This window comes from Antennarius striatus, chromosome 6, assembly GCF_040054535.1.
Source record: "Antennarius striatus isolate MH-2024 chromosome 6, ASM4005453v1, whole genome shotgun sequence".
Taxonomy (NCBI): Eukaryota; Metazoa; Chordata; class Actinopteri; order Lophiiformes; family Antennariidae; genus Antennarius; species Antennarius striatus.
In genome coordinates, this window is record NC_090781.1 from 25,673,304 (window position 1) to 25,696,546 (window position 23,243).

Consider the following 23,243-nt stretch of genomic DNA (forward strand, 5'->3'; position numbering starts at 1 on the left):
GTAGACTTTACCTGTGTGTAATTAATTATATAAGTTACATAAATGATGATAAAGAATAAAAAGAAACACAAAAGTCAGAAGAACAAACGAGCTACGTCTTTACTCCACCAACACAACGAGATCCGGTCTCACTGATGTATCCATCCGCCAACACGTGGTAAAGAACGAGATCCGGTCTCACTGATGTTGTATCCATCCACCAGCACGCGGTAAAGAACGAGATCCGGTCTCACTGATGTATCCATCCACCAGCACGTGGTAAAGAACGAGATCCGGTCTCACTGATGTATCCATCCACTAACTAGTGGTGGTGACCTGAAGCACGACTTGAATCTCAGATTTTACTCACATGTCAAACAAAAACGTGGACAGAGATGACTCATCTCAGATAACTTGTATCTGGAGGGACTACTTTACATGAACCTGGCGGTGCGTCACCTTCCCTGTCAGACTCAAACTAGTCCCTCTCATGAATGAGGAGAAACACGTCCAGTCAGCAAAGCTGTGAGCAGAAACCATCTTTATTAGCTCAGCATCAGCTCCCGTCGCCATGACAACAAAGTAGTGAAGACATATTTACATCTGCAGTAAAGTGAGATGTTCCCGTCGGATCCATCCCACAGGATCGTGACCCGGTGGAGGTGAAGACCCCCTAGAATCTGCCCCCGGGGCGTCTGGGTCATGTGGTCCTGGGGGCGGCTCTGGTTGGCTTGAAGCGCTGGTTGGGACCGATGTACCTCAGTGGAGACGACTTTGGCTTCTCGATCGTCTCCAGTCCCAAATAGGGCTGCAGGGCTCTGGGGACGCGAACCGTTCCCTCCTGGGGGGGAAATAATTTTTTATTCCCCCTACACTGAGCCCACTAATACGGATTTTTTTCTCAGGAAAATGTTCCACTACTAGAAAAACAAAATATTTCTACTTAATTAATTCAACACAACATGAAACGCATCAGAATTTATGAAGTTTTAAATTCATTAAAAAGGTTTTACAGGCATCAGCCACAGGGGGGCGCACTTTAACAACAACACTTCACACAGGTCAAAAAGAAATCCAAATGAAACCCTAACTATTGAACTATTGGGTCTTACTTTGGTCTGGTGCGTCTCCAGGATGGCGATGATGGTTCTGGGGATGGCGCACGCCGTGGCGTTCACCTGAGGAATTGAACAGATGAGCGTGTCTCCCGGGGGGCAGTTCGGATCAGGGGCTCTAGTTAAGGCGGTCCTACCGTGTGGGCGTAGGTCAGGCTGCCGTCGTCTCGCTCGTACAGGATGTTGAGGCGTCTGCTCTGGTAATCGGTGCAGTTAGAGCCACTGGAAATCTGGAAAAACGAAGAAACAGACCGTTAGAATGGGAGTCCAGCCCGAGCTAACGGTGGCTAACGGCTAACCTCTCCATAGCTGTTCCTCCCAGGCATCCACGCCTCGATGTCGTACTTCCTGTGCGCCGGAGCTCCCAGTTCCTCCGTCGGCATGTCCAGCACCCTGAGGACAAACGGCGACCTCAGGTCAGACTCAGACACACGGAACCTGACTGGACTCAAACCGACCGACCGGCAGTGGAGCTCCAGCGCTGAGAAGATCTCCTTCTGCAGAGACACAAACTCGTCCAGCAGCTGAGCGCTCTCCTGTCCCGTCTCGTTAGCCGTCACGCCAAACATCTCCACCTGCACGCCGTTAGCACAATGCTAATTAGCATGCATACACAACAGGAAGATCTTATTTATACAAATGTAACATTTCCAAGCACGTGCAATCAGTTTAATAAGAGCCAGCAGCTAACGGGGTCTCAGTCAACGAACTGCAGCAGGACCTCCACGTACGAGTCGTGCTTCAGGACACCACCGCTAGTTAGTGGATGGATACATCAGTGAGACCGCATCTCGTTCTTTACCACACTGACTCAGACGGGGTAGGTGGACCTTGGTGAAGTGATGGACCCGGTAGAGCCCCCAGGTCTCCCTCCCGGTGTCGGTCTCGGCCCGGTAGCAGGTGCTGCTGCAGACGGTCCTGCAGGTCAAACCCTCAGGTCAAAGGTCATGAACATAAACACAAACCAGAGGTGAAGGTTCTCCTCACCTCACAGGCAGGTCTTTCCTGCTCACAGCGTGATCCATGAAGAACCCTGAGGAGCAGAAGAACGCACCGGGTTCAAACCTGGGGGGTTCGGACGGACACGAGGGACGAGCGGGGTCTTACCTGCGACCCCCACCTCTCCGGTCCCCGCCAGGTTGAGGTCTGGAAAACGGTCCGGATCCAAGGAATAGACCTGGGACAGGTGGGCATCAGGTCGCATCCCACAGCCCTCCTGGGGGAGAGGAAGCGTCAACGACAGGAGGGGGGGGTTATAACACTGACGTGATTCTACTCACAAACACCACGCCCCTCAGCAGGTCAGGGACCACCAGGGGAACGAAGCCCTGAGGGAGTCAAAGCACACGTGTGAACAGGTGCAGGTCCCTGACTCAGATGGATTGACTGATGGATTGATTGATGGATTGATTGATGGATTGATTGATTCCTACCAGCTGCTGCAGTTTGTCCAGAGCAAAGTTCTGCAGTGCGGTCTGTAGTCGGGCTCCTGCTCCCCGGAGGTAGTACGACCTGTGACCCGAGACGTGAGCCAGATGTCTGTGGGGGGGAGGGGGGTGACACTTTAACATCTCTACCTCTACTGGATTAATTTCCTCCTGGGGGGGCAGAGGCTAAGCCCAGCTTTAATCCACTGAGGTGTACCTCTGCCTGATGATCCCCAGCTCCTCCCCCAGCTCCACGTGTCCTCTGGGCTCAAAGTCAAACTCTGCAGACAGAAGAGGAGGAAACGCATGAAAAACATGAAGGTAAAGTGTTCACTGAGGATTATTGATCGGTTATCGATCACATGACTCACCCGGCTTCTGTCCCACCAGCTCCACCAGCCTCGCCCGGCTCTCGTCTCCAACCGGCTGGAGGGAAAGAGCAGCTTCAGAACGGTCACTGTGTGTGTGTGTGTGTGTGTGTGTGTGTGTGTGTGTGTGTGTGTGTGTGTGTCCTCACCACGTCAGGATGAGTGGTGTTGGGCAGCCTGAGCGCCTGTGTGTAGTGTTTCTCCTCCAACTCGCTCTCCTGCAGGTACAGATCGTTCAGCTGGTGGCGAAGGTCACGACCTCTCTGGAGGATCTGAGTGACCTCAGGGAGCTGGAGGAGAACAAACAACAAACAACAAACAACAAACAGCGCTCTGAAGTCTCTGCAAATCAGTCAAAAACAATAGAGTAGAACCTCGAGATACAAGTTATCTGAGATACAAGTCAGCGCTCTGTCCTTGTTTTTGTTCGACATACGAGTGAAAAACAGAAATATGAGTCATGCTGAGACTGTATCTCGTTCTTTTCCATGATTTGGCGGATGGATAATTTAGGAGATTTTTTTTCAGATTAGAGGTGAAGAAGCGTGTCCAGGCAGGATGGAACGGGTGGAGGAAAGTGTCAGGTGTGATGTGTGATAGAAGAGTTTCAGCTAAAATGAAAGGAAAGGTGTACAAAACTGTGGTGAGACCAGCGATGTTGTTTGGTCTAGAGACAGTGTCCCTGAAGAAAAGACAGGAGACAGAGCTGGAGGTAGCAGAGATGAAGATGCTGAGGTTCTCTCTGGGAGTGACCAGGATGGATAGGATCAGGAATGAGTACATCAGAGGGACAGCACATGTTAGAGGCTTTGGAGATAAAGTCAGAGAGGCCAGACTGAGATGGTTTGGACATGTCCAGAGGAGAGATAGTGAATATATTGGTAGAAGGATGCTGAGTTCTGAACTGCCAGGCAGGAGGCCTAGAGGAAGACCAAAGAGGAGGTTTATGGATGTAGTGAAAGAGGACATGAAGGTAGTTGGTGTGAGAGAAGAGGATGAGAAGACAGGGTTAGATGGAGGACACTGATTGGCTGTGGAGACCCCTGAAGGGAAACGCCCAGAGGAGAAGAAGAAGGAGATTCTTTTCAGAGCTGGAAGAGATCAAAATGTTTTGGTTACTTCAGACGGTTTCATGATTCACTCGTATCTCCAGGTTCTACTTTACGTCCACATGAAAAATGTAAACCAACAGAGAACTCACGGTTTTGTGGGCTTTATTGTTGTTCTTGATCTGTGAGGAAGAGATTATTGACGTCACCTTGACAACAAAATACAACGCAAACATCCTCGTCACCATGGTAACATGTTTCTCCTCACCGCCAGCTCCTTGACGGCCTTACTGACGCCACTTTTCTGCTCCTCCAGCTCAGAGATGTGTTTCCTCACTGCCTCCAGATCCCTCCACACCTGAACCTGAGAACATTCACCAGAATCACGTCAAACACGTCAGAACCATTCCTGCACGACCCCCCCGGGAGGACCCACCATGCTCCGGACGTCGTGTCCCTGCAGGTCCGCCTTCCGGTTCTGGAGGTTCTCCGTGACTCTCTCCGGGTCCTCGCACACCGGACTCATGTCCAGTTCGGGCCGGTCGCTGTAACCCGCCCGGACGTGTTCGTACAAGCGGCTCCGGACACTCATCTGCCTCACACAGCGTCCCGGAAGCGGTTTCATCACCGAGACAGCAGCGCTACCGACCCTCACGACCGTCCACACGTAGGTCGCCATGTTTGACGGTGCGTTCAGGGAGTGCAGGAAGAGTGAAATAGCTTGCGTTCATTCAGGGTCTGAATTTAGCTCTGAAAGCTATTCAACTTTATTTTACATTGTATATTAATCTTATATAAACTCTAAATACGTATTTTACTGACATTTATTTATTTTGGGTGATGATTATCGTGTTTAATTCTTGAGTTTTAGTACAATGAATTGTTCCTTCGCACCCTGAATGCAGCATGAATGCGGAAGTAATATTTTCGTGATTAAAAATAAATAAAATACCAATAAAATTAAAAAAAAACTTTTTATATTCATTTAAACAATAAGATATGATTGTATATGACTCGAATTATGCAAGGAAAATACAATATGTATTTATTTTTAATTTTTTCTCGCCGAAAACGGAAATGACTCCGCCCCAAACAAGACGTCACGAGTCAAAGGTCAGCCAATCAAATGAGCGGAAGTTTAACGTTGCGGTAATCCGGTTCAGACGTGACAAGTGCGGCCGAGCGGACCTGGATTCCTCCGCTTTCCTCCACCTGCGGGCCAACGAACCGTCCCCTCCCGGTTCCGCCGCCGGTTTCGGACCGAGGACCGGGTGCCATGGTGGACTGATGGCTCCCCGGAACACAGGCTGGTGACCCGCGGGAGGATGGCTGCTGTTTAAGCTAGTGTGTCCGGCTGTCTGGAGGGATGAGGCGCCCGGGACTGGATGAGTAGCCCGACCCGAGAGCTCCACAGGCCGGGACGAGCCCCGCAGCGGATCCCCGAGGACCGGACCCCCCGATGGGAGCGAGGGAAGCCGCTGGAAGCCTCTGGTGACTCCCGGGTTCTCGGACACAGTTAGCATCCCACAGCCGCCCCCCTGGTTCCGGTTGGAGGAGAGACCGACCAGCCTCACGGTGGAAACCAGAAGAAGAGCGAAGGTGATGGAGATGAACACCGGCCCCCCCCAGTGAAGATGTTTAAAACATAACTTTATTTGTTTAGTTGTGTCATGACACTCATTTGAAGAAAACTTTATTTAAACACAAACCGGATCGTTTTCTCATCCATTCCCGCAGGAATCACTTTAAGCTGTTTGAGGCGTTTGTTTGCATAAAATAGGACAAAATTATTCAATTCAAAAAAACTTTATTTGTCCCTAAGGGGTAATTGAAGGCACACAGAGCAGCAATGGTGCAAGGGCAGGTGCAAAAAATGGAAATGCAGAGTGCAAGAGCAAAAACAAGACCTAAATACACAATAAACAAAATGTACAATTAGATAATAAATATATTAAACACCAGAATATAAAATATAATAATTATAAAGATATACAATAAAGGCTGCTCTGGATATTTGATTGTTATAACACACTTATTATCATCTGTTTGTAACCAAACTGATCAGAACACAACTTTAATCGACGACTGCGACCTGAATCTGGTCGGGTCGATTCTTTATAAGCGTATTTAGAATACTTTTCTGCTCGAACGTCTTCAGACGTGACGCAGACGCGGATCTGAGCCTCTGGCTTCGTTCCTGATCAATCTGCAGAAGCTAAATCTGACGGTTTTCCGGGTTTCGCTGATCTCCAGCAGGGGGCGCCACCGTGTCCAGCTGTTTAAACGCTTCCACCAAACTGATCATGAATATGTTAACCGTTCCCCCAGATGAACGCTGTGCGGGGGGGCACAGTCACCTGGCGACCCCAGCCGTGGCAGGACCGGGACGGGGGCGGGGGAGAGCCTCTGTCCGACAGCGACTCGGAGGAGGAGGACTTCCCCGACGACAGCACCACGCCGCTGGGGGACTACATCACCCACGGTGAGAGGACACGTGTCTGCGTGAGGCGTGAGGCGGCTCCTAAACCGTCTTCTCTGTCGTCTCCAGGGCTGAAGCAGCTTCTGGACGCCCAACAGCTGTGTGACGTCACGCTGCTGGTGGAGGGCAGGAAGTTCATGTGTCACAGGTAGGACCGGCACGCGCAGAGAGAAAATAGTCCCTCAGAAAACACAAAGAAACCGCATCCAGGGCCACAGATCACAAACACTTCCTGTCAGTAAATCTAGAGGCGATGCTTTGATTTTGGCACTACTTTTTTATTTATAGGAGAACCCGAGATGCAAGTTCTCTGAGATACGAGTCGTCACTCTGAACATGTTCTCTTTAACATACAAGAAAATATCTGAGATATGAGTTGTCCTTGAAGACACCACCACGTGTTGGTGGATGGATACGACTTCAGTGAGACCGCATCTCGTTCTTTACCACGTGTTGGTGGATGGATACGACTTCAGTGAGACCGTACCTCGTCCTTTACCACGTGTTGGTGGATGGATACGACTTCAGTGAGACCGTACCTCGTCCTTTACCACGTGTTGGTGGATGGATACGACTTCAGTGAGACCGCATCTCGTTCTTTACCACGTGTTGGTGGATGGATACGACTTCAGTGAGACCGTACCTCGTCCTTTACCACGTGTTGGTGGATGGATACGACTTCAGTGAGACCGTACCTCGTCCTTTACCACGTGTTGGTGTATGGATACGACTTCAGTGAGACCGTACCTCGTCCTTTACCACGTGTTGGTGGATGGATACGACTTCAGTGAGACCGTACCTCGTTCTTTACCACGTGTTGGTGGATGGATACGACTTCAGTGAGACCGTACCTCGTTCTTTACCACGTGTTGGTGGATGGATACGACTTCAGCGAGACCGTACCTCGTTCTTTACCACGTGTTGGTGGGTGGATACGACTTCAGTGAGACCGTACCTCGTTCTTTACCACGTGTTGGTGGATGGATACGACTTCAGTGAGACCGTACCTCGTTCTTTACCACGTGTTGGTGGATGGATACGACTTCAGTGAGACCGCATCTTGTTCTTTACCACGTGTTGGTGGATGGATACGACTTCAGTGAGACCGCATCTCGTTCTTTACCACGTGTTGGTGGATGGATACGACTTCAGTGAGGCCGGATCTCGTTCTTTACCACCTGTTGGTGGATGGATACGACTTCAGTGAGGCCGGATCTCGTTCTTTACCACCTGTTGGCGGATGGATACGACTTCAGTGAGACCGCATCTCGTTCTTTACCACGTGTTGGTGGATGGATACGACTTCAGTGAGGCCGGATCTCGTTCTTTACCACCTGTTGGCGGATGGATACGACTTCAGTGAGACCGCATCTCGTTCTTTACCACGTGTTGGTGGATGGATACGACTTCAGTGAGGCCGGATCTCGTTCTTTACCACCTGTTGGCGGATGGATATTGATTAGATCATTGATTAAACTAATTAGTAATTTTTCTGCTCCTAAAACAGAAACCAGTGCAGCTTGTTGCCCCAGAAGTAGTCTGCCCCCCCCCGTGGTGACAGACGTCAGACACTAACGCCCCTCTGCCCCCCCCTCAGGGTGCTGCTGGCGGCGGTGAGCCCCTACTTCCGGGCGATGTTCACCAGCCCCCTGGTGGAGTCGCGCCTCACAGAGATCCGTCTGGAGGAAGTGACCCCCGCCGTCATGGAAACGGTCATCCAGTTCGTGTACACCGGGGAGGCGGGGCTATCGCTGGACACGGCCGAGGACCTGTTCGTGGCGTCCAATCGGCTGCAGGTCATGCCGCTCCAGGACCTGTGCTCCAGGTAGGCCGGGGGGGGGACTACTTTGTGCGGCCCTGCGGGGGCTAATCCCTGCGCTCCGCCTGCAGGTTCCTGTTCGAGCAGCTGTCCCTGGAGAACTGTCTGGGGATGTACTCGCTGGCGCGCTCGCATCACGACCAGCTGCTGCTGCGCGCCTCGCTCCGATTGGTCGCCCAGCACTTCCCCCGCGTGGCCCGGCAGAAGGACTTCCTGCTGCTGGACCACGGCACCCTGGGAAGTCTGCTGAGCTCCGACCGGCTGGGGGTGGAGTCGGAGGCGGAGGTGTACGACGCGGCGCGCCGCTGGGCGGAGCACCGGCCGCTGGAGCGCTACGCCCACATGCCGGCGCTGCTGCGACACCTCCGCCCGGGGCTGCTGTCCCAGGAGGAGAGCCGGCGGCTGGGGCAGGAGCTGGGCCCCCCCGGGGAGGGCCCCGGGGGGCCCCTACGGCCGCGGGAGGGGATGTTTGAGAAGAAGATCGTGTGCGTGGACCTGACGCCGCGGGAGGCGACGGCGGGGGGGCGGGACTACACGGTGGACTGCTTCGACCCCCGCACCGGGAAGTGGAAGAAGCTGGCGGCGCTGGGGGCGCTGGTCAGCCCCGGCTGCACCGCCGTGGGGGGGCGGCTGTTCGTGGCGGGGGGGATCCTGCGCACGGGGTCGGTGTCGGCGGCGGTGCACGAGTACGACGCCGTGCTGGACCGCTGGCGGGAGCGCCCCCCCATGGCGCAGCCCCGCGCCATGCTGGGGCTGCTGGCCTGCGGCGAGGTGCTCTTCGCCCTGGGGGGCAGCAACCGCTCCGCCCTGCTGGACTCCAGCGAGACGCTGGAGCTGAGGACGCTGCGGTGGGGGCCCGGCCCCCGCCTGCCGTTCCCGCTGCGCGCCTTCGCCTGCGCGGCGCTGCGGGGGCGGCTTTACCTCCTGGGGGGCACCACGCTGGAGCAGAACCGCGCCGTGGTGCACGCGGGGGTGCTGATCTACCACACCCCCACCGGCTGCTGGACCCGCGTGGCGCTGGACTCCGGCGCCACCTGCCTGGCCGGGGGGGTGGCGGTCCGCGGGGGGGTCTGCGCCATCGGGGGGTACATGAGGGACACCACCAAGTTCCTGGACGGGAACTACACCAACCTGGAGACGCTGGACGCCACGGGGCGGGTGCTGTTCTTCAGGGAGGGGCGGGGCTCCGGGGCGGAGCGGGAGCTGACGGGGGGCGGGGGCGGGGTCCCCGCCGAGCAGCAGCAGCAGCAGCAGCGTGGGGGTGGGAGCGACAGAGCCCCCAGCCCCGTGGTGTTCCCGGGCCTCCCCCGGCGGATCGCGGCGGGGGGCGTGGCCAGGTGGAACCGCCGCATCTACGTCCTGGGGGGGGAGAACGGCTCCCGTTTCTACGACAGCGTCTACTGCTGGAAGCCCGGCTGGCGCAGCTGGGTGCAGCGGCGCGAGAAGCTCCCCGGGGACACCGGGGGGGTCAGCCAGTTCGGGTGCACCACCTTAAAGTTCCCCAAGAAACACATCCTGTCCCGGCTCAGGCTGGCCCGGGAGAACTGCAAGAAGACCAGCGAGTAGCCCCCCCCCCGGTGGAGTCCCATCAGCAGCTGAATGTAACCAGGGAGACGCTCAAAGGGAAATATCGCCCCCAGTTTGTCACTGGGGTGTTTCTTTAAAGCTGGGAACCAGTTCAATGTCCGCAGCAGTTTCAGGTTCAGACACAATGATGGGGGGCCGCTAAAGCCCCCCCCGTGGGTAAACATATCAGCTGCTGGTTGGAGCTTCCTGTTCTCACATCAGGACTCCAGCTGGACGCTCGTATTCGTGTTTTCTACCAGTTATTTAATTTATTCAGGCCCCGCCCCCCAGTATGAACACAACCCCCCCCCCCCAGTATGAACACAACCCCCCCCCGGTCCATTACAGCCTGTGTGTGAAACATCAGTTCTCAGTAAAGCTCCTGGAACACGTTTTCAGTCTGAGTGGAGCTGAGAAGAAACTCTGTTCCTGATTGGATGGATGGATGTTTGTGTTGTCATGACAACTAATTTATTCGATTTGAACGACACCAGAATCTGTCAGAAGGTTCTCGAGTTCCAGTCAGAAACGTCAGCTTTAAAGTGTTTTCTCCTTCGGTTGTCCCGAGGCGACTCGTGCCTCAAATCCCTCGTATGTCCAGGGACTACTTTACGTCTATCCACATCCACCAGTCAGCAGACTCCGCTGGTCGAACCCCCCCACCTTAACTGGATCTCTGATGTCAAGTGGAATCTTTCTGCTGACACACACTCCACACACTGGGATGGTGATGACGCGTTGAGCCTTCATCACCCCCCCCCTGGACCACCCCCCCGTGCTAACAGCTCGTATGACGTGAAGTGATCGTGTGCACACGCATGTTTAGGACTGAACCCATGGATGTTCTGCTGAACGGGACCATTAAAGGAGATTTACTTGAACTCAGTTTGTCACAACTCTTCATGAAGCGTCTCACACACACACACACACACACACACACACACACATACACACACACACACACACAATTCATTTGCCAGCTTCAAATAGCGAACATCTCCTGGAACTACTTAACGACGTAAACTGAGGTTTACCTGAGATTATAATCTCTTTTATTCGTGTCAGATTAAATTAGGATTAGCCTGACAAACAGCAGAAACATCTCCCAGCTGTTCCTCATCCGTCCACCAGAGGGCGGCTGGACACAGGTTCATTTCTACTTTAAATACTGGATTTAAAGAAATATTTCCAATTTAAAAGTAATTCCACGATTTTCCCCCCCAAAGTTTTCATTTGAAAATTAATAATTAATTAATGAAAATTAAGAAGTGACCAGTTTTTGAAAGATGGACAGATTATTTGTTGCATTGTTGACTACATTTCCCACAATGCAGCATTCATCCTGAAGTGGATGAAAACTTGGACTCTAAACTGAGTCTAATGATGGTTCAGAAAACTGAACAGTTACACGTTTTTCAAAATGTATTAGAACTTTAATGTGAGGGAACATCTTTAACCTTAAAGTGACAGAAGATGTTAGAACAGAACAAACGCCTCCAACACCTCCAGCTGACGCCTGAAGAGAAGATCCACCTGTGGGGGTCTCCCTGAAGCAGGATGAAGACATGAGGAGCTCCTACACAGGTGAATTATTTCATGTTCATCCTGCGTCGTTCCAGAGGAGGAGGGGGGGATGTGGATGGGAGGCCGCCGGAAAACAGGACGCGAGCCTGGAGAGGAAGAGGAGGAGGAGGAGGAATCAGACACAGGTGAGAGGTCGGTCATAAATTCAAATGGAATGTTCGTCTACTTACAGGAGCCAGAACTCACTCCACCGTCCACAGCAGGAGTGTGTGTGTGTGTGTGTGTGTGTGTGTGTGTGTGTGTGTGGCGCCTCATTTGAGTTGTCGGTTCTGCAGGTGGAGCTTCAGAAGAACCAGAGGAGACATCAGTGTGGAGGAGACATGAATACATCAAGAGGGATCAGAATGTATCTGGATGAGGTCGCCCCCTGCTGGTGAGAACTGGTCACTGCAGGATAATTCAAAAGAACACCAAGGCTTTGTCTGGAGATGAGATCATGTCGCGCATTTTGACAGATTTAAAGAATAAAAAAGTATTTGAGTTGCTTTCAAAGAGCTAAACAAATAAAACGCATTTGTGAGGGAGGGGTCTAATTCAGGAGAGAAATGTGTGATCAGGTTAGAATCCATTACTGTATTCCGTTACATGATCTCCGTCTGCTCCCAGCGCCGATATCAGATGTGTGAGGAGAACATAATGCAGTTTGGAGCGCAGGTGGAAGACAAAACTAATAAACCTCCAAGACCCACGAGGTGCAGGAAACCGAAGACTCCACGACGCGCACCAGGAAACACTCAGGACTCACATTAGAGAAATAACCAGCTTTCAGTCAAGATGAAGTAGAACCTCGAGATACGAGTTGAACCCAAATGAACTTGTATGTCAACGTTTAACCATTTAAAATAAAATACCTTTAAACCCGTCGTAGCCTTGAAGACGCCTCAAACTCCCCACATGATAAAAAAACACAAATATTTCCCGAAGTACGACTTGTATCTCGAATATTCACTCGTATGTCGAACAAAAACATGGAGAGTGACAACTCGTATCTCCGCACACACACACACACAGAGACACACACACACAGAGACACACACACACACACACACACAGAGACACACACACACAGAGACACACACACACACACACACACAGAGACACACACACACAGAGACACACACACACACACTTCCAGTTTTTAATCATCACGTCTGTTTTATTGAGCAGATATTTCTCATTGACATTAACCAATCTGGAACCTACGGGGTTCTCCCAGGACCGCCCACCGTCTGCACACCCCCACGCAGGAGTTCCAGCATCATTCATCACATCAGTTCTGTCAGGTCCAGTCAGCTTTGCATGAGTGGGGGGGGTTGGGGGGGTAAGAGGTAGGGGGCTTTTAAGGCTGGAAACTGTTGCAGAGTTCGTGTTGGCTGAACGATGGACGGAGGGGAGAAGGAAAGGTTTCCTCATGACGGTGGAGGGGGAGTGTTTCAAAAAAAATATGTATCTGTGGGGGGGGGGTCGGGTGACGGGAACAAAGAAAACACTCCAAAAAAAATAAAAACAAACAACAGCAAACATCCTGCAACACCCCCAACCACACAGCCGGGAAATAGAATTCAGTCCAACACAAAGTGACCTCAGGTTTGTCTTCGTCCCGGTCCGTCCCAGTCCGTCCCAGTCCGTCTCCCATGATTCCATGTAAACCAGGAAAGTAGGCGTGGCCAGTCAGCGAGGTCAGGGTCCGCTCTGGGCCGGCGAGCGTATCGCCGCCGCGCCGCGCCCGTCGCTATACAGCGAACGGCGACTGGAGAATAAACATCAGTGACACAGGCGATGATTTCAGCAGCATTATCAGGGGACGAGTCCACGTAGAACATCACAGCACATTCAGAGAGATGCATGATGGGAAGGGGGGGTACGACAGGAAATCAAGTTTGCTCTATACAATCGCATTTTCTATCGCGGCGCTGAACATTCCACCAGTAAACACACGCACACGTGATGGAGTCCAGCTCGTTCCTGGAAAGCACCGGGTACAGCGAGGGGGGGCGTGGCCTAACACGGGACAGGAAGCAGGCTAAGCTCAATCCAGAACGCCACAAAAAAGTTCGAGTTACCCAGCAGCCATCTGGAGTCAGACGGAAACCCGACGGAACGAGAGGTAGGAAGGGAGGGGGGAGTTCACACCCGGGGGGGGGGGGTATTCTGGGGTTAAAAAAAAAAAAGGCAAGGAGAGCGACACACCTCTCTTCCTTCCTCACCTGCCCCCGCTGAGGGCGACAGAAGGAGCAAAAGTACCCCAGACCCCGTCCTGTGGTGCCGGTTCGGTTTTACCTCCTACCTGGCCTCCTCCCTCCGGGGGCGGGGCGGCTGCGACCCGTCGGGGGGCGGCTGCACCCAGTTGTTGTCGTGGAGACCGACGCGGCAGCCGGGCGTGTCCTTGTCGGTGCGGCGGCAGCACATCCAATAGGAGCGTCCGTAAGGCAGGTCGTGGTGGTAGGGCTTGGGGTGCCAGCGGCACAGAGACACGTCCCCCCGGGCGTACTGACGCTTGCACTGCTTGCAGGGGTCGTCCCGGTACAGGGGGTCCTGGTTCCAGCGCGAGTCCACCGCCCGCACGCCGTACGTGTCGATCAGCGCCCGGAAGGCGTGGCAGGTGCACTTGAGCGCGGCGAGGGCGCGGGTGGGCAGGAAGCTGAAGACCCCCAGCAGGATGTGGGGGGGCAGCAGCAGCAGGTACTGCCGCGGCTCCAGCAGCCGCTGGATCTGGAAGCGGATCTCCAGGAAGTCGTGTGACACGTGGCGGTACAGGCGGCACAGCGACGGGTCCGAGCAGTCGTCCCCGACGCCGGGGGGGTCTGCCGGGGGGGCGTGGTCGCCGGGGGTCACGCCCGTCCCCAGGCAGTTGTTGTTGGCGCGGTCCGACTCGCCGCCGGGGCCTTCTGCGTCATCCTCGGCGCCGCGCGGCGGCTGGAAGAAGAAGAGCTGTCCCGGAGGAGGGTCGTCCGACGACGGGGGGTCGGTGGGGGCCCCGCCGCCCCCCCCTCCGCTGCTGGCGACCGCGAAACACACCGTCTCCTCCTGGACGTTCTCCGTGCTGTCCTTGCCGTAGAACACGCACTGGTCCACGGCGCCCGTCACCACCACCTCCACGTGGAACCCCGTCACCCGCTCACGCCCTGCCCCCCCAGCCTTCTTCTCGCCCGCCGTCGGGTCCTGGGTGGGGTCCGAACCGGCCGGCCTGTCGGGGTCCGCGTCCGCTTTGGGGGCGGCGGCGGTGGCGGCGAGCAGCAGGCTGCTGGGGTCTCTGGAGGAGGGGCTGACCAGCTGGTAGAGGTCGCAGGTGATCTTCTCTTTGCCCCGGGGGGCCGCCTGACCGCCGCCCCCCCCGCAGCTCATGAACATGCAGCGTGAGCGTCCAGACGGCTCCAGCTGGGACCGCGGGTCCAGGTTGGACACCCGGAACGCGATCCTGACCTCGCCGTGAGAGTGGCTGGGGGGCGGGGGCGGGGTCGAGATACTATCGCCCCGCCTCCGGCGATCCTGGTTACACGACTCCACCCCCGGAGCCCCCCCCAGGTGGAGGCGGTTCTCCAGGTTCTGGGACTCGAAGTGAGCGATGGCCTCGGCGACGCGACACGACTCCGTCTGGTCTGTCTGAATGTGTGACGCGTCTTCATCCCTGGGGGGCTGCACGGGGCTGGGGTCCGATGCTGTGCTGCGCAGGAGGGTGTGCTGGTGGTGGGGGGTCAGGCCGTGACCGGTGGGGGGGTGCTGGCCCCCGTGAACAGCCACGATGCCCTGCAGCGCCATGGCCGTCCGCTGCTCCACCAGCGCCACCATCTCCGCCACCGACAGCAGGTCCGTCTCCGTCGCCCCCCCCGGCAGCGGCTCGTCGGGGCTCGGAGACGTGAGGGAGGGGTCGATGTGCGGCTCTGAGGCGTGGGAGCGGGTGGGGGGGTCGTAGGAGGAGCATCGCCGCCGTCGTTTGGCTTTGCTGCAGTCGGTCGCCCAGTTCCCCTTGACCTACGGAGACACGGTTAGAGCCGTTAGAACCGTTAGAACCGTTAGAACTGTTAAAACCGTTAGAACCGTTAATAGAGATAAAACAGAACCGTTGGCCCTGATTGGCTCTCGCCGTCTCACCTTCATGGCGCTGGGCCTCGGCTGGCCCCCCCCGCTGAACTGGTGGGCCACGAAGAAGGCGATCTTCTCCTTGGTGTTGCCGGGTTTGATGACGTACCAGGTGTCCAGCATCACGCGCCCGTCTTCCACCTGGGGGCCGGGGGCGGGGGGCGAGGCGGGGGCCGCGGCTGGAGGAGCAGGGGGGGTCTGGGTGTGCGTCAGGGAGCTGGGAACCGCTTCCGACTCTGGGGGAGTGTTCTCTGAGCCCACGCCGTCCACACCTCCATCCACCGCCTGCCCCCCCAGCATCATCCCGGCGTCTTCAGTCCCATCCCCCGCCCTCCTGGCGTCCGGAGAGGGTTCGCCCTTGCAGACCGCGGGGGCCCCCGTCCCCCCGCTGCCGCCCCCCGAGCCAGGGCTCCTAGCTTTGTTCTGGGAGTAGGTGCCGAAGGGGCGGGGGCACCACAGGCGGATATGGGAGAAGGTGTCTCGGTCCATCAGGAGGCGGACCCCCGGGGCAGATCCACATCTAGACTCGCCGGTCGACGCCCACAACCAGAGAGCTCATGGTGGGGGTCTTCGCTCCAGCGCCGAGGCGGGGGGCACAAGAAACACTGGGGGGGTACGACCTGCATCAACAGGAAGTCAGAAGAGAAGCATCAGCTGAGTCAGCAAAAACCCCAAAGCAGCCCCCATCAAGGTGGGGGGGTTCATTTAGATCAGCGACTGGACGCCTTGAGGGTGTTTACACCAGCAGCCAATCAGCAGACGGAACACAGGAGGCGACACAGGGAGGGGCGTGCTGACATATGCTGGACCTATTTTTAGTGTACCGGGAGGGGGAGGGGGGTGGAGACGCTGCAGTAGCTGTCCTGCTGTCCCCCCCTCCCAGTCCAGCCTGCCCACATCTCTCCACAATAGCTGTTCCAGGAACGTCCCAGCATGCTTTGGGAGAGGAAACAAGTGGCTGTAGAGCAACACGGCTGGTTAGAGCCAAGTGTCGTCACGTGTGAGCGTGTTTGTGATGTCACACGTGTGTCTATGACATCATGGGACCACGAAAAATATAGAAATCTCTCTGAACACACTCCAAATGAAGGCTCACACACACGTGTGTGTGAACCAGCAGGAATGTAGTGCTGTAAACGCCAGAATGAAGAGGGCGTGGCACACACCTGACCACAGGTGAGGTGACCTATCAGACCAACAGTTAGAGAAATAAAGCAGAACCTGGAGATACGACTTCAACCCATTCAGTGACTCAACTTGAAACTCATTTAACCATTAAAAGTAACTGAAATCCTTTCAGGAGAACGACCACACTGCTGATCCGATTTGCGTTTGAGGCACCAGATGTCTTCCTCACTTCCTTCTGCTGTCATCACAGAGTGATGGAGGTGAGCGTGTACAAATAAAACCAGTAAATATACACCTGTAGGTAGTTTAATGATCAATGTTTCTACCACAGAACACCAAGAAACCCTCTGATGGACTGATGGGCGGTGCTTTGTATGTTCCGTCTAATGGAACGGTTCAAACACGCCCACGCAGTGCGGTGAATTGAAATTCCTCCTCCATAATCATGAAGCAACAACTCGGCTAAGAGCAGCAGATTAAAGTGAGGAGAGAAAGTCTGAACCCTCTAGATCCATCCGGGTGAGTTCTCCCGCTTCCTACGACCTCCAAAAAACATGCATCTCATCCAGGGTGTACCCCGCCTTTCACCTGTAGCTAGCTGGGATAGACTCCAGCAACCCCCGTGACTCACGAAGTGGAGAAGCAGCTGTAGACGAGACGATTGTGATCGTCTTGTTATGAAGAAACTAGATGGACGGTTCACGTACAAAATGAAAGTCAATTCTGTTGATTGTAATTTATAAAAACACCAGATAACCAAGGTGAACATGAAAACAGAATAACATCCTCATCTACAGTTCTAGACCTCGTCAGACAACAAATAAAAAAGATCGATAACAAAACGTGACAGACCAGAGTCCTGTACCATAAAGCTGGATTAACCTAGCCGGGCTTCCTCTTACTTATCTGGCTTCACTTACCCAGACATCCGCCCTCAGGATTGTCGGTACCATAAAGCCGGCTATCAACTCACTAGTTCAATCCAGGCTTGTCCACTCTAGATCTGTACACGCTCACATTAAAGGGCGGCGGTTGCTGCATGCGACCAATCGCAAACATGCAATAAACCGGCCTGAGCCGCATATATTTCACAACGGAGGAGCAAACAATACTAATCAATAAATACGATCAATACAAATCAATAATCCAGGCAAAAAGCAACACAGTTGCAGCTGCCAAACGGCGCCAGGATCGCTGGGAAAACATGGCCGACCGCGTCAATGAGGAAGTTAGTGCCATTATAATATTACTGCCCCACTATGACTGCACTTGTGTATCTGACTACAGTAACATGTGTGTGTTCATACATGTGTGTGTGAACCACATGTTTGGTTATGACATGTGATCGTAGCCCCGTGACCTTATGAACAGCTCTACGTACTGTGTTCTTCACAGGTTTTCAGCATCGCCAACACAATACATTAAAGTACCGATCAATCAATCAATCAATCAATCAATCCATGATTTACTGAAACAAATCACTGATCAATGACATTCTATCTGTGTCTTGCTTGTAACCCGTCCAACGAGGGATTTCAGGACATCATAATAATTACCAACATCACTCAGAAATATATTACCTGTGGCAAAGACCCTCAGGTCAATGCACACTGTGTGGGGCTGTCAGCGCGGGGTTGGGGTGCGTTCCATTCCTGATGTGAGGCTCCAGCAGCTGACAGATGTAATGTAACCCCTCCCCCCAAAACCTCTACCTTTCTACAGTCATTGTTCAGCCAATCCCACCGGATTACAGCCATCCCTAAATATTCTCTCTGCCTGAGCGCTCTGCACACAAGCTGTGCACCAAGATCCACTGGGTTCTCAGGAAACGGACGGCCCATTTTCAAGAGAACTGATTGGTCAGTAGGTGGGGCTGTTATACCTGCTGAGCTCTGATTGGTCAGTAGGTGGGGCTGTTATACCTGCTGAGCTCTTATCCTGAACTTATCCTGCTCCGGAGCAGGTTAGGTGTTCAGCATAGGTTACCACGACAACGTAGCCCGATAGAACGTCAGCCACCTTTATGGTACCGAAAAGCCAGGGTTAAGCCTGCAGTTATCTCGCTAAACCGTAATCCAGCTTTATGGTACAGGCCTCTGGTTTGCTTGTATTCAAAAAACAAATAGGAATGATCTATAGATTGGAAATGAACTGATGTAAATCGGAGAAACTTTACATCTTGTGTCCAAACTAGCATCTCACATCAAATCAGGCTTAATATTCCACATCGTTCACCAAAGTCCACTTATGCAGATGATGAACTACTTTTTCTACATCTTTATTTCAAATACTTCTCGTAAATAACGATCACTCTAAAGCATCAGCAACCTGCTTTAAATCCTACTCCAGCACCACCACAGTAACAACCAGACTGGGTCTCCATCCGTGGAATCAAGCACGTCTTCCTGGACTGATCAGATTACCAGCAGACAGACGAGTATGTGAACGCACTAAAGAGGCGTTGAGATCCAATACCTCATTCTACTCTCAGAGGTGTCGGCTTTCCGTTTGGCTCACAGTGAAGGAAATGACAGTCGGCCGTTTACCTGAATAGAGAGGCAGCAGACGTTTCTGGAGCAACAGGTCTCACCACTTACAACAGATTATTACAAAAACATCTGATGGTAATCATGACCAATTTTAAGGAATATGCTTCCAAGTTCCAAGACTCGTTTAATGAACAATGCTTTTTTGCTTTAAACTTGTGAAATTCAAATTCATATTTGGTTCATCTCAAAGACAGCAGAAATTATTCTTTCCTTTTAAGGTTCAAAAACACAAACTGTCCACTTTATCAAGGTGCAATAAATACAGAAGTGGGACAAAAATGATCCCCAATTAACTTGATTCCACTCAGTTTTATATCGGAAGGTGAGCTGCAATAAAAGCTCCCCACCACACCCGAAACAGGCTGCACACATGGGGCAAATGTATTCCATGGACATCCAGGTGGATTAGATTGACATGGAAAATAACATTGTTTAATTAATAATCAGATAATAATAATACTTTAAAAAATTAAAAATTGTGTCTTTGATAGCAAACCACAGAAATGTCTGTTTCCACATAGATCATGAAAACAGAGCTGTTACTAGTGAACACGTGAGGTTAAAATGGACAGAATGTCACGTCTCAGCTAATGGACATAGCACGCTGCCTGGACAGAGCAAACAGGACGTGTGAACCTGTGGTCGAATCATACGACGTTATCCAAAGAAGAGGCGTCTTTAGGGAACCAACCAGAGAAAACACAGCAGATATCAGACGTTCACACTCCAACAACAACAGATGACATCACTGCTTCTCTGTCCAAAACATGTACGTATGGTTTTCTTTCAACATTAAAAAAAATGTTGACAGGGACAAATGGCTCGCTCAAGTTTCTGTAAAGCGCTTGTGGATTGCTGCCGCACCCTGATTTAACACACACACACACTCACACTCTCCAAAATCAGTCTCAAAGGATACGATGCCAGAAGAACAGCAACAGCATGAGAGTTTCTAGTTCTGATAACCACCAGGACAAAATATCAATGTACACAGAATACTTTCTCAGTAACAGTAGTAACAGTCATTATACTCACAATGACCCAGAGTTTTAGTACACAACATTTTGTTTTGGCTTTTTAAAGGAATCATGCAACTGTTTTAGTGGAAGCATAACAAAAATATTTTATTCCTGAAATAAAAAATTACCTCTGAAAAGTAGTAAACGAGGTAAAGCAGGATTTCACTAGAGGTGGGGCTTGTTGAACTGATGTGAATGTTACTCTGGGGGTGAGGGAATTTCTTTCAATACAGCATAGTATTGACATTTAAGGAAATAGAATCCTGAGGGGTAGTAATGCACATAAATATAAACCACTCATTATGTAATTAAGTGTCTGACAACCAGCCAACAATCCCACAGACACACCGCTCTCACTCTGACTTCCAACACTATTATCGACTCTCCAGTCATATGAATATCGTTTGTTTTCTATCCCAACAGACGTAACTTACGCACTGTGCCGTCCATTTTTATTACCATTTATCTTTTGCAAGAGAAATGGCTAAAATTGAAAAAAAGTAATCACACTATCCCCGGTCTTACACTATCCCAGTCTTACTTTACCTCAAACCAGTTCCCTGCTGTGGGTATGCGGCTCCCATTGTGCCACCTGACAGGCTGTCAAGAACTACCAAGCGTTTGGACCCTCGTTTATCTGTCCAGCTGTTTCTGAGGAGATGCAGACAGACCATTCCCTGATTCATGCAAACAGAGAACTGCAACCTCATTTGCCCCTTCGGCTCAGCGAGCAAACTGCTAGTCGCACAAAAATCCTCAACCTCACTAGGAGTGAGGTTCACAGTATGTCAGTCCGACAAATGATCATACCAACATGCCGCCTGTGGAGACGGAACCGCAGCCGGTCGGGTCAGCGATCCAGCAAACTGTCAACAGAACAAAAGAGCTGAGAGCTCAGGAAGATGATTCCATGGAGATAAGCAGTTATCAGGATGCCTAAAAGAGAGGCTGACTGTGTGATCGTCACTACAAATCAGACTTTGATTGAACAACCACAAGCTCCACTGTGTCAACACTAACTACTCACACACAGCCTCACTATGTGGCATCAGTTTCCTAATATTAAAAGCACTGACAGACTTAGATTATATTGTGGAGTCGTGTCAAAAACAAAAGATATCTGTAAATGTAACCATTTCTCCTCCATTTGAACCTCGATGGATCAGATCTGAATCAACAACACACTCCATAGATTACTCCTTCATTTGCAGAGGACACACACAAATGTTTAGTACTTCATGTACTCAACATGTATTAGACTACTGGTTCTGCATTGGATTAACTTCAAACCTTAAAAACTGATGTTTTTCAACTGACAACCACCAAATAGTGCATTATTAATAATCTTGTTGCTAATATTTAGTATTAATATTTAATAATTATCGTTAAACATGTAAAGGGAGGTATTTAGCTAGCGGGTTAACAGATAGCTTAACGTCGTCATGTTGGTGAAATATTAAGCGCCTTAGTGTTCGTGGAATTAGTTTATTAAACTCCAGAACAAACCAGAATAAACCAAACCAAACATTTAAAGTAACTTTAATAACCTATGTAGTCTATAAACTGATAACTGTAGCTAGTAAACACACTCGTATTGAGCTAGCTAACAGAGCTAACTGAGTAGCACCTGCGTTATTATATGACGTTTGCTAACAAGCGAGGATATTTACAAAAAAACCGCACAAACGAACCAATCGTACCCACCTGAACGGGATTATCTGTACTCGTTAATCTCAAAAGAGTCGATGTCAAACGTTCCCGGGACGGATCCGTCCCGAACCGACCCGGTTCGTCCGTGTGAACGCAGGTGACACGGGTTAACTAGCCGCGTCCACGTAGCTAGGCTAGCTGCTAGCGGGCTAACGTTGATGCTAGCCCGCAGCGACTTTCTCCCATCGAGCCGCTCCGCTGCCGACGCTCGCGGGTTCTGTCAGCTACCGGAACCGGGTCCGGTGGACTCTACGCCCCCTCCGGTCTGTGTGACGTCACTCTGCCGTTACCCGTTCGCCAGTGTCACCGGCTTTTACGGTGTGTTCCCGGGGATACCAAAATACTCTGTCAGAACGGCAGCAGGAAGGCCATCTTGTTGACAAGCAGCTGCATCAGGCCACCAGCCAATAGCGAGGCAGAGTCAGTGCGATGCCCATATATGGCGTCCGCGTAGCGCCCACCCTTCCCCGCCCCCTGCGCCCCGGACACCGGAGCAGAAGGTCACGGTGTCCAACAGGTGGGAAGAGCCGCTCTAGAACCCGTCTCCTGGACGTGGAGCCAGAAGGTCACCGGTTCAAATCCCAGCAGACCCAACTGGACTTTAATGTTTAGGCCATTGAAATTTTTACATGTTCCTGGACAGGATATCTAAATAATTTATTCATCATGTGCTCTCATCATTTCTTACTTTCACTGTGTAAATCTTTGTGATTTGATTTCTGCACTTTAATCTAGTACTGTATATTCAACCTGTTCCTATTGATATTAAAACTTTTGTGCCAATGCTTTTGTTTCAAAAACAAAAATATGTTAAATATATTATACTACATTTTCTATTTAGAGATGTAAAGTGACCCGGTTTGACATCAGGAATTATGAAGGTTTCATATTTTCATCCAAAACCAGTAATGAAACACACAAAACATTTTATATCAGCTATTCTGTACACATAGGCTCTATATCTTTACACTGTATCCACCTAAAGATTAAATAGATCTGGCAGTGTGAACAAGTTGGTGTGTTTTCCATACATTTCCAATAAAGCAAACAGTCAAATACATTAAATCTTAGACCTCAAGTCATAAACATTTATTTAACGAGAAACAGTCATAACTAGATGTTCTACTGTATGAAATTACGCTATGATAGAGATAATTAGCCAAAACCTTTCTACTTATGATCATTCATTTCAGAGGTCAGTGATGTAGTAGTCTAAAAAATATGGAAAAGCTATTACAAATAACCCACAATCAATACAATCAATAATAAATTGAACAAATTCTGCATATTTTTTACTGCTTAAATTGCAACAGCAGTAACGGCACACACAGCTGCAGGGCTGGGTAATGATTCAGTGTAATGGTTTTAAAT

General features: G+C 51.6%; 3 protein-coding genes across 6 annotated transcripts; 1 reads left to right on the forward strand and 2 right to left on the reverse strand.

Moving 5' to 3' along the window:
- Positions 1 to 490: 490 nt before the first annotated feature.
- sars2 (seryl-tRNA synthetase 2, mitochondrial) lies at positions 491 to 4,622 on the reverse strand. Of its 2 annotated transcripts, XM_068317282.1 has the most exons (16): positions 4,375 to 4,622; positions 4,207 to 4,302; positions 4,091 to 4,120; positions 3,039 to 3,179; positions 2,893 to 2,947; positions 2,739 to 2,802; positions 2,528 to 2,633; positions 2,375 to 2,422; positions 2,202 to 2,310; positions 2,082 to 2,127; positions 1,925 to 2,012; positions 1,557 to 1,669; positions 1,394 to 1,487; positions 1,232 to 1,324; positions 1,092 to 1,157; positions 491 to 820 (listed from the first exon to the last, which is right to left on the reverse strand). In XM_068317282.1, exons 1-16 carry the CDS (start codon positions 4,615 to 4,617, stop codon positions 680 to 682), a joined length of 1,533 nt encoding a protein of 510 aa, XP_068173383.1. In that variant the 5' UTR covers positions 4,618 to 4,622; the 3' UTR covers positions 491 to 679. The 2 variants fall into 2 exon arrangements, with proteins under 2 accessions (XP_068173383.1, XP_068173382.1); XM_068317281.1 differs by having other exon boundaries at positions 1,394 to 1,669.
- Positions 4,623 to 5,038: 416 nt separating this feature from the next.
- si:dkey-260j18.2 (uncharacterized protein LOC325231 homolog) lies at positions 5,039 to 9,809 on the forward strand. 2 transcript variants are annotated; one of them, XM_068316725.1, is made up of 5 exons: positions 5,039 to 5,537; positions 6,267 to 6,420; positions 6,487 to 6,565; positions 8,015 to 8,242; positions 8,308 to 9,809. In XM_068316725.1, exons 2-5 carry the CDS (start codon positions 6,267 to 6,269, stop codon positions 9,800 to 9,802), a joined length of 1,956 nt encoding a protein of 651 aa, XP_068172826.1. In that variant the 5' UTR covers positions 5,039 to 5,537; the 3' UTR covers positions 9,803 to 9,809. The 2 variants fall into 2 exon arrangements, with proteins under 2 accessions (XP_068172826.1, XP_068172825.1); XM_068316724.1 differs by having other exon boundaries at positions 6,267 to 6,565.
- Positions 9,810 to 12,521: 2,712 nt separating this feature from the next.
- Positions 12,522 to 22,260, reverse strand: fbxo46 (F-box protein 46). Of its 2 annotated transcripts, none has more exons than XM_068316722.1 (3): positions 21,867 to 22,260; positions 15,479 to 16,086; positions 12,522 to 15,358 (listed from the first exon to the last, which is right to left on the reverse strand). In XM_068316722.1, exons 2-3 carry the CDS (start codon positions 15,953 to 15,955, stop codon positions 13,670 to 13,672), a joined length of 2,166 nt encoding a protein of 721 aa, XP_068172823.1. In that variant the 5' UTR covers positions 15,956 to 16,086; positions 21,867 to 22,260; the 3' UTR covers positions 12,522 to 13,669. The 2 variants fall into 2 exon arrangements, with proteins under 2 accessions (XP_068172823.1, XP_068172824.1); XM_068316723.1 differs by lacking the exon at positions 21,867 to 22,260 and adding an exon at positions 18,175 to 19,544.
- Between the last annotated feature and the right edge of the window lie 983 nt (positions 22,261 to 23,243).